Here is a 9,943-nt window from a genome sequence, read left to right as displayed (position 1 = left end):
AAATCCAGTTTATTTCACTTCTCATTCTGCTGTACAGGGGATTGTAAAGAGGGGATGAAATTCCCTGCTCCTACCTTGAGAGGGAGCCTGCTGCAAGAAGTTCTGCCTGTTTTTCAACACTGAGCACATAAGAGTAGCCCTATGAACTCTTAGGGAAGAAGAGTAGAGTTCCGTGTGGAATTGATTTTAATGACAAAAAAGGAAATGCATTGGAACAATTACAGAAAGTCATTCACAGTCAAAAAGTCTAAATCATCATAGAAACCTTTTGTGTGTGTGTGCAAAATCTGCTGCCTTTAAAAATAACAGGTCCGGTTCCCTTGAATGCACTTTCTATTACCTCTTCCTTTTGCCTGTTCTCACAGGCAGTTGCTTGTTCTTTGTGACTGTCTTGCTGTGCAGGAGACCTAGATTGTATCTTCCGGGGACAAAAAGGTGAGGAAGATGCTGAGAACAGCAAGCTGCTTCTGCTGATTTAGAGTTCCCATGCTGGCAGATGCCTAGTATGGTGTAGGGAAAAGTTCCCATGATGCTCCATAGGGGAAGAAAAGGAAGTGTCTGTAACCTAAGAACTAGCTTCTGCTGCCAAGAGGGGAAGGGAACTGCACCAGAAAGGGAACTAAAAGTGGGAAGTGAATGTGCAGCATCACCATGTGAAGAGCCAGTGCCTCTGGTGCCTGCTGTGCTCTCATCCTCTGCCAGAAGCTACAAGGCAGATGGTGAACACTTGGCATAAAGTTTCCTAGAGCAGCTGCAGTGTGCAGAGAGAGGCCTGCAGCTTCCATCCATCTGGTCGTGACAAAAAGAATCATACGTTGGACAATAGCAGGTGAAGGGCTCTACAGTTACCTGCAAATACTGATTTTTTTTTGGGGGGGGGGGGGCGGGGGGGGAGAGGAGTCTATCCAGTGGGGAAGATGGGAAGAAAGACCACAGAAGTTGGCATTTAGTCTTAGGTAAACAGCTCTGTTACGTATCTTTGATGACACTATAAAAACTTTCTGCCAGTAAAGCATATTTCTTGGGCTCATAGCTGATGCCTGGACCATGTACAGTACAGGATCCTTCCTGGCTCCTTATGCAAAGGCTGTAGTAATAGGTAAGTTCATAGATGAGGAGGTCAAATTCAAAAACTGAATCTTTAAAAAGGGCCCAAGTTTCCTCTCTACAGGCACTCTCCTTTCTATAGCCAACATTACACAAAAAGATTGTGTGCAGGTTTGCTATGGATAATCACATGAATTCATTTACAGGATAAAGCTCTGGATCGTATGTAGCCTATTCTGCTGAATCTGAGAAACTACTGCTAGGTTTCCAATCCTGTCCTGATCCAAGGACAGTTCTTCTTTCTTGAAACACAAGTTGAGGGGGGAAAAAGATTAGTTGCCAGCAGCAATTACTTAGCAGCAACCTCAGAAATGTTCTTTGCTATCTGCCATCATCCCCAGCAGCTCCCTCTGCATGGAGAGCAGATGAGTCTCTGTGCATTGTTGATGAGCTGGGCCCTGTACTCTAAGCCCAGCCTTCCCACCATCCTCAGCCCAGTGGCTTGAGAGAAAAGTATACAAAGCAGGTTGACCTTAAAGAAAGATGTGACTCCTGACTACACTGGACATGACACCTGCTGGAGGCCCGGGCCCCTCTGCCACAGTTATGGCGAGTGATAACGTTAGCAGTCACTGAACGGGGAGAAATTCTTCATGGGGAGCAGCAGCTCCAACCAGCCATGGTGGGAGTCCCAGACTAGTTAAGCTGTTCAAGGGCTGGGGGCACCACACAGCATACTGGCTTCAGAATTATAATTCAGATGAGTAGCTCAGTCCTCTCCCTGTGACATCACCTTTAGAAAACATCTTATCCAAAAATCACAGTCCAGCTTCATTCTGGGACACAATGACCAAAGCAGAAGAACGCTTAGTAACTGAGGTGCCCAATCATCACGGGCAGCACTGCTCCCTCCTACTGCCTGGGAAGGAGTTGGAGCAATTGTCATGCCTGCTCTTCTCCCTCATTGGAAACATGCCGGTAGCCAGGGGGCTGAGACTGTATGCGAAAGAGTACAGTCAGCAGGAGGATGATAAGGAGAAAGAGAATGGATCCACACACAGCCAGAGCCACAAACAGTTCTGCAAGGGAGAAAACAAGTGGTCAGCATGGTGTCATCCAAGCTTTCTGCTTCTGCCACACGCCAGTCCAGCCCAGGCTCACCTGTGTCATGCACAGTGCTTGCTACCTGGCATTCTTGTTCCCAGTTCTGGGGAATGACAGGATCAGTGAGTTGCAAAAATCTCTGCAGGGGACATTTTTGCTGACAGCCAGGGAGTGTCAGTGGGAAAGGTTCCTTCCCACTCTCATTCCGGAAAAACATCTCCACAGAGAAGTTACTGAAAGTGAAACACAGCTAGATTGGCTTCTTGCTCCAGCTAAAATCATCTCTTTCCAGACACCCCTTAGTGTGTACACCTTTTCCCTTATTCTGAGGGTAATTTTCCCAGGAGCCTGCTGCTAGGAGCAAGACTGCTTCCCCTAGGATGGAGCTTAGCCTAGGTATCTAATCCTTGCAGCAGACATCTTTACTGCAGCCCTCACCCATCATCCTCTTGGTACAGCTCAAATATATGACATGAGGCGTATGGGGCTTGAATCTTGTTGTAGACATCCAGAGCCATCTGCAGTGCCACAAGTGTGGTGTCATGCTGAGAAAGAGAGAGAAAAAAAAAAAACCCCAAATCAATCACGCTTATGAATGGGGCAGGGCAGCTCAGACCACAGCAGGGACAGGACTGTGCTGAAGGGAAGTCACCTTTGTAACTTCCATCTGGAAGAAGGGAAAGGAGCAGTACTATTAGAAAGGTGATCTGTGATGGTGCCAGAGAATGGAAGGGAGTGAAACAAAGCTGTATATATCATGCATCATTCTTTAAGAACTGGCCTCTGGGGAGCAATCTGGGAGAGATGCTTGACTTTCCAGTCAGCAGGCTGCTGGAAAGGGGGGGTGACTCTCCTTATCTACACTGCTGAAACATCATATCTGAGTAGCATCAACCCATCTACCAAATATAGCAATGGCTCCCCGAAGTCTGCCAGTCTCAACCATGGGACTGAGCTAACAGGAATAAAATGGAATGATGCCAGATACTGGACAACCCACCCAGCCAGAGGCAAAGGTGCATCTCCTGATCACTGCAGGGCTGCAGAGAAGCTAGAGAAGGTTAAAACCATTAGCAAGGCTCAAACCACCCTATGAGGAGGAAGAAGAGGAGGTGGATTGAAGCTAGCACCCATGGTCTGACTTACTGCAGAATAGGCAAGTAGTTTCAGGTGCTGGTGGGCAGAGACATTTGCTGCTTTGGTTAGGTTTTTCCTAATGTGACCCAGCAAGACCCCTGAGGAAAGAGTACACATGATTAAGATTCAAAAGCTAGATAGAGCAGCATGAAGCTCCCTCCCCGGTCCACTCACCGCCTTGCAAACGAGCTTTCTCTCTCCGATGGTGAATCCCAAACAGAAATTCAAAACTGAAGTCTTTTAATTGCTTCAATCGAGTCATGACATCTGGGGTCACCCATAACGGCAGCTTCATCTTGTGTGCTTGCTAGGAAGAGACAGAGAATACTCATCTGCAGGTAGCGTGGACCACAGATCAATCAGAGGCCTGGGAGTCAGGGCTTCTGAGTCTTGGCCAAACTGCTACTCATTTCCTCTAGCATTTCAAATATGTCACTTTTCTGTTTATGCTTCTGTCCTTATCCTGCCACGCTGCATACAAAGAATATATGTGGTTAACATCCTTACTTTTTAAAGTAAGCATGAGAAGCATAAAGATTAAAATCTGGGAGCTGCCATTTCTGTGAAAGTACAACTGGAATGCAGGGTTATTTTGCAACACCAATACAAAAAGCCAAGCCAAGCCCGGCACTTGCATGGCTGATTCTGCCCCACAGATGGCATGCAGTCAGAAATTAAAAAAAAAAAAAAAAAAAGTGACTCAGTTTCTGGTGTACCTGGCACACAATTCCCTGGGAAGCTGTGAGAGTGGACACAGAGGCCACTGAAGGAGAGCAGAGAAAGTTAGCACTCTGCAGACATAATACTGCGAGGCACCACTGACAGTTCAGTAGTCAAACCCAGAACACACCAAGCAGGGAACCAAGGAAGGAATTTGCTTTGCAGCCAACGCATTACAAGAAAGGATTAGTTACACTGGCAAACAAACAGCAGTTTGCGGTTGCCTGGCATTGCTCAGATGGAGCAATTTTCTGTGCTACCTCCCATTAAACTGTCAGAAGATGAGGCCAAGTATCCTTAAGGGTCCATTCTGTCTGAGTTCCGCACAGATTCCCATCAGCAACCTAAGTATTTGGTTAGTTTTGCATTAATTTACAAAGAGAATAGCTGGGAAGTTCCTATATTTCTTGGACTTTTTTTTTTCTCTTCCCGCAGCTGGTAGAGTGAATCTACTAATTCAGGTGAGAGAAACATCCTTCATTTAGGGCACTGTTTGTAAGAATGAGAACAAAAGAGGAAGCCCAAAGTGAATGAAGAGATTAATATGTCTCAAGTATAGTTTTGAGAGCTTCACAACTTTCTGATCTTGTTTTCAGACAGCGAGCTGTTTTCTGAGTTCTCAGGGCTTCAGTGGTTGTCAATGAGAAAAGGCCTCAAGGCCCTATGTACAAAATCTTTAAGCGAGTCTTGAAAGGGAAAAAGATTTGAAAATCTTGATATTTCTGACCAAAGGAGATTTGGTCACTGACAAAAGCTGCTTCACTGTGATTGTTATAAGACAGGAGACTGGGTTTGTGATACAAAAGACAAATTTACACAGTGCAATGCAGCTCTGGACTGGAATTTTCTGAGCTTGTAGCAACTCAAGCTGCTGCTTAACATGGCAAAGTGCAATTCTATGTGGATTTATTTCTTCCTCTTTCCCCCCCCCACAAAAAAAAAAAAAAAAAGTATATAGCTGCATTAATGTACCACTACCAGGAAGCTAACTAGCCTGGTACCTCCACAGAACTAATTAGCATGGGCAGAGTTATCTGGGTTTACTGCTTCTTCCCGAATTAACTAGTTTGGTACTAAAGAGTTCTGCAATATGCTTCATCATGCTGTATAGTTATAGGCAAATAACTAACTATCTGCGGTGTTATCACAACAAGCTAACAAGATTTTGACTTTTATTTTTTAAGCCTTCATGAGATGTGCTTTCAACAAAATTCAACATGAATATAGAGGTTAGTTTCCCTCCCCTTCGAGACAGTAAAATGGTAACATCTGTCTCTAGAGTCTTTCTCTGTCAAAGGCCCTCCAACTATTTTACAGATGTTGGTAAACCACACTTAACCTTAGGAGAGCATTATTTGCTTTTACAGATAGCATTAGCAGAGGCACAGAAATAAAAACAATCAGTCCAAAGTAACAGAGGGGTAAAGGTAGAACCAGGAATAGTTCTAATTTAAGCTCCCAACTTCAATCATAAAGTTAAGGCTGCCTTACTTAACTCAGACTTGTACACAGAGATCTAAAGATTTCAGATTGCAGTCACTTTCCAGTTACTTTCGAAAGAGATGACTGTGCCTGTGACATTTTTTTCCAACTCTAGAATGATATCTAAGCTACAAAGTGGGAGGTTGTATGGTACAAAAATAGAAAGATAATTATTGACAAATACCTTTAGTGAGCAAGAACCATTATTACTCTGAAATTAGACCATTACTTCTAACTGCAGGGTGGCAATGACGAAAGGTTGTTTTATGGGCTTTGGCAAATTAATTTTCCACCAAATCTGGTGAGGCCAAGAGATCAGATTCCTGTAGCTGTAAGACGATGACTAAACTTACTTCACAAAACAGTGTGTCATACACGCTCCAAACAGACTCGAGGGAGACATCCCGGATCCCAGTTTCATTTGCCACCATCTGCAGGAATTGCTGTAGGTAAGAGCAGAGAAAGAAGCCTTCAATTTTCCAATCTCATGCTGTATTACATGCACACGATGGAGGTGGTCTTACTCTTTTCTCAGAGCTCCAATTACCTGGAGGTGATTACTTTAGCTACAATCCTCAGACCACCTTATCTCATGCGAATAATCACTTACCAAATTCTCTCTGGTCTTATTTGTGTACTCTGCTGAGTGCCGGGTTTCATTCTGTAGCTGTTCATACCGTGGACAGGGGGCCAATGGAAACTTCAGTAGCTGGGCAGAGACAACAAGAGCAGCTAGGTCACTGGGAACATGGAAGTGCAGAAACCGAAGACAACACCCGCAACTGTAATGAAACCCCAACTAGCTGGGTGCATCTATAAACAGCTTCAAGTACCTCCTTCTACGATACTTCAGACTGCGTATGGTCTGGTGAGGCGCTGCAGTTAATGGACTGAGTGAACATCGACCCTGAATTCTCGTCTTGTTCAGAGAACAGAAGCATCTTTGCAAGGCAGGTCCAAAGGGAAACCAAAGACAATCTGAACCAAGGCTGAAGGAAGGACTTTTGGGGAAGTCAGCAAAACACTCTGCTTGAGTAGCCACCCAGCCATCCTCGAGATTAACTTACCCTTTCCCCAGACTCGGGCACCGTATGCACAGGGATAGGCTGCCAGGAAATGTTAGGGCTGAACATCTCTTGTCTGTCTGGGGGATACAGGCCTGCCAGATTGGCCTCCGCACTCATCAGCGTCCGATCACAATCTGTGCTGCGGATGAAGATCTGCCAGGACAGGGACAGTGCACTGTTAGTAACACTACTGTAAGTGGTGATGCTCGGACACAGGACAATGTACTTGCTGAGGAACTCTGCTGAGTGCCCTGAAGCTGCTCGTGAAGTGGACAACAGTGTAACAGGAACTCCTCGAGGACTGAGCCTCCTGGTGTCACTTGGTGAAAAGTGTAAGGATGGACACCAAGGCAATTTGTGTGTAATACCTGGGCAGTCTGTCCTGGATAACTAGGACAGTGAGATGCACTGTGCAGAGATTATACATAAAGAAATGAGTCTGCATATGAGTAAGAGTCAGAGAAGAGCAAGAAAAAGATGCAGGTAATGATGGGCACAGATAGGAATTACACTGTCTTTACAGAGCAGGACCGGGGCAAACTCCTGGATGCAGTTCTCGGCTCTAGGGATGAGCTGTTGCACTCACTCAAGAACGTGCCCTTTCAAGCTGCAACTTTTCCATCTGAAAAATGAAGACAACAATGACCTAACTAACAGGAGAGGAAGAGGAATGGGGACTGAGATTGTGTTTGATTGCTGGGAGCTCTTGGGATTAATGGGCCAAGATGGTTTATCATTCCAGAGCTCAGAAAAATATATTTGAAGCAGAAAGGAGAGAAAGGAGAACATACAGAAGAGAGTAAAAGGGAATATTTAGAAGGGTCAAAATAGCAAAGCTCTGGCATGCTAGTATCTGTGTACTGAAAACACTTAGGGGAGAGCAGGGAGGAAACAGTAATAAAGAGGAACATGTATGAAATTGTGAAAAAATGCCCTAAAAGACAGCATATTGGATATGAAACAACAAGAACAAAAAACTAGAAGAATGAAATACAATGTCAAAATTGGGATTTTTTTTTTTTTTGGTGATGTTAACCAAGGAGAGAGAAACATACAGAAAAATATGTATGCTTATTCTGTATCTGAAAATTTAAATTAACAGCCAGGAAAGGGGAAAAAAAAAAAGACATTGTCTTTTCTCTGACAATTTCTGCCTGCTTTTACCTCTTAAACGTGGCTTAAAAGCAACAGAGCCTGTACTCATTACACAGGATTGCTTTCACCCTAGGTAAGCCCTAAAGAAATAGAAAGGAAATATTTTAAAAGATAAGGATCTAATTCTAGAAGTGTCATAACAAGCAATTAAGCCCTGAGCATATATGCTTTCTTCAGCACTTTTTTCCAGGGCTCCAGCTTGTCGCTGAGTCAGGTGACAGATGGTCATATGGTGTCATCCAGAGGCAATACTTCTTATAAGCGGGAGCTTGCTCAACTTGAGCAAGGATTCAGGCTTGGTTAGCAGAATGGTTTCTGTTTGCATGTGCCTTGGTTTGTTTTTCCTTCTCAAGTGGGGGAAGAAAAACAGTTTCAGATGGCAAAGCTTTATAAGAACGAAGAATGTTTGGAGAGAAACTAGTCAGGAAGGTTAAAGGATCTGTGTTTGAGCCGACGCTGGAAGTTTTGTTGATGAAACACGTCAAAGAGGGGATGTGAACTGAACCATGTCAAGCTGTGTATTTACAGGGGAGCCTAAAAAAAGGGAGGGAAACAAAGAAAATCTTATGAGGATTCTCAGCTTGCCTCGTTTGGTCAGTCACACAACGTAAGCACAGATAAAATAAGTGAACAGACGAAGAGCCAGCAGTGGGACTAGGGGCCAGCCTTCCATTCAATCTACATGATGGCATGCCTCTCATCGTGACATTTGCTCATGTTCCAGTTGACTCACACCTATCTGATCAACCACCATGGGTATTTCGAGAGCTTTTTTATTTCCTTAACTTTTTTTGATCTTTCCGATTTCACCCTGTGCATAGTACATGGTCCCCAAAGGGCTCCGTATTTTTTTATAAAGGCAAACTACATGTGACTGTCGGTTTCTCAAGAACTAGCGCAAAGTGTGGCAACATCACAGAGACAAACAGGAAAATTAATAGCTTTGGGGGACTGAGGCCTTCGATACTTTACAGGTGGGAAAAAAAAATGACAGAATCACTTGTAGCAGTGTTTATGTGTACAGACTCCCAGGAGATTGCACCCGAAGTATACTGGAGAAGGTAAGGCATGTAAGGCTGCATTCTTGTTTTTAATCAAGATCAGCTGTTATGACAAAACAATCTCACAACCTCAGGTAAGAAACCAAGTTCCAGATATAACGCAGCAATTGTGTTTTGCTTTATAAGTTGACTTCAGAGCAGTTGGCTTCAGCTGGCTTGTAATGGCGCTGCTGCCATGCAAACTTTGGCTGAATTGTCTTAACATCTACAAAAAGGACAGCGGTCAGATCCTGCACAGCCTTCCCCCCCACCCCAAGTCTTACTAGCCTTTAAAGCCACTTGCAGCCAGGTCAAGAACAAACGCCCGCTCTTAGCTCTCTCTTCTCCAGCTCAGCGAGCAGTAGCGGAGCCAGACTAGAAAACATGAGTATTTTCAGACGGTCGGCACCGATATCCCCCCCCCCACCCCCCAACGAGAAACCACATCCGGAGAAGCCGCTTCCCACACCCCGGCCCTGAGCCGCCGCCCTGCGAGGGCGCCGCCGCCGCCGGGGACCCTCCCGCCGCCGCCCGGCGCCCCCCGGCCCGCCCCGTCACTGACCTCCTGCCGCCGGTACGTGGCGTTGAGGAAGCCGCGGTAGCGCCCCCGCAGGGCCTGGCCCAGCTCCCACTGCTGCCGCATCCCCACCTGCAACGGCACGGCGTCACCCGCGGCACCGGGCGGGCACCGGGCGGCCCCCGCCCCGCCCCGCCGCCCCGCACCTGCGTGAGCTGCCCGAAGCCCTGCGGCCAGGCGGCCTCCTGGTAGGGGTCCCGCGGGTAGGCCTTGATGGGCGAGCGGTCGCCATGGCGATACACCTGCGGGGCGGGAGCGCGCGTCTGTCACACCGGCCCGGCCCGGCCCGGCCCCACGGCGGCCGGTGCGGCCCGGTCCGGTCCGGTGCGGCCCGCTCGCGCCTCCCCTCCTCACCAGCGTTACGAAACGGAGGTTGCGGGCCCGAGCGAGCGGCGGCTGCAGGCACACAGCCAGGAGGAGCACGACGGCACCGCCCGCGCCCCGGCCCGCCTGCCCGCCCGCCATCGCGCTGCCTAGCTACGCTCCGGCCCCCGCCCGGAACTGAACCGCCTCTGCCCGCGGCTCCACCCGGGCACCGTTTTTCTCTGCACACCGGAAGCGTCGCGGCTGCCGGCCGGGCCCGGCTGGCGGCTCTCGGCGGCGGGGCGGAAGCC

The 9,943-nt window shown here is 47.1% G+C and overlaps 1 protein-coding gene across 1 annotated transcript; it reads right to left on the bottom strand.

Annotated features, from left to right (window-relative positions):
• Positions 1–168: 168 nt before the first annotated feature.
• ACP2 (acid phosphatase 2, lysosomal) lies at positions 169–9,931 on the bottom strand. The gene is made up of 11 exons (XM_068945770.1): positions 9,684–9,931; positions 9,476–9,571; positions 9,315–9,401; positions 6,558–6,710; positions 6,101–6,199; positions 5,844–5,933; positions 3,463–3,595; positions 3,298–3,386; positions 2,590–2,696; positions 2,209–2,384; positions 169–2,126 (listed from the first exon to the last, which is right to left on the bottom strand). The coding sequence occupies exons 1-11, from the start codon at positions 9,792–9,794 to the stop codon at positions 1,990–1,992; spliced, it is 1,278 nt and encodes a 425-aa protein (XP_068801871.1). The 5' UTR covers positions 9,795–9,931; the 3' UTR covers positions 169–1,989.
• Between the last annotated feature and the right edge of the window lie 12 nt (positions 9,932–9,943).

Source organism: Struthio camelus, chromosome 5, assembly GCF_040807025.1.
Source record: "Struthio camelus isolate bStrCam1 chromosome 5, bStrCam1.hap1, whole genome shotgun sequence".
Classification (NCBI taxonomy): Eukaryota; Metazoa; Chordata; class Aves; order Struthioniformes; family Struthionidae; genus Struthio; species Struthio camelus.
This window is presented reverse-complemented; position numbering and strand designations above follow the sequence as displayed.

Coding starts and splice junctions, on each gene's coding strand:
- ACP2 (XM_068945770.1), bottom strand. CDS start 9,794: ATGGCGGGCGGGCAGGCGGGCCGGGGCGCGGGCGGTGCCGTCGTGCTC. Junction 2,697..3,297: donor AACTACTTGCCTATTCTGCA/GTAAGTCAGACC, acceptor TCTCTTTCTCAG/CATGACACCACACTTGTGGC. Junction 2,127..2,208: donor AAGCACTGTGCATGACACAG/GTGAGCCTGGGC, acceptor TCTCCCTTGCAG/AACTGTTTGTGGCTCTGGCT.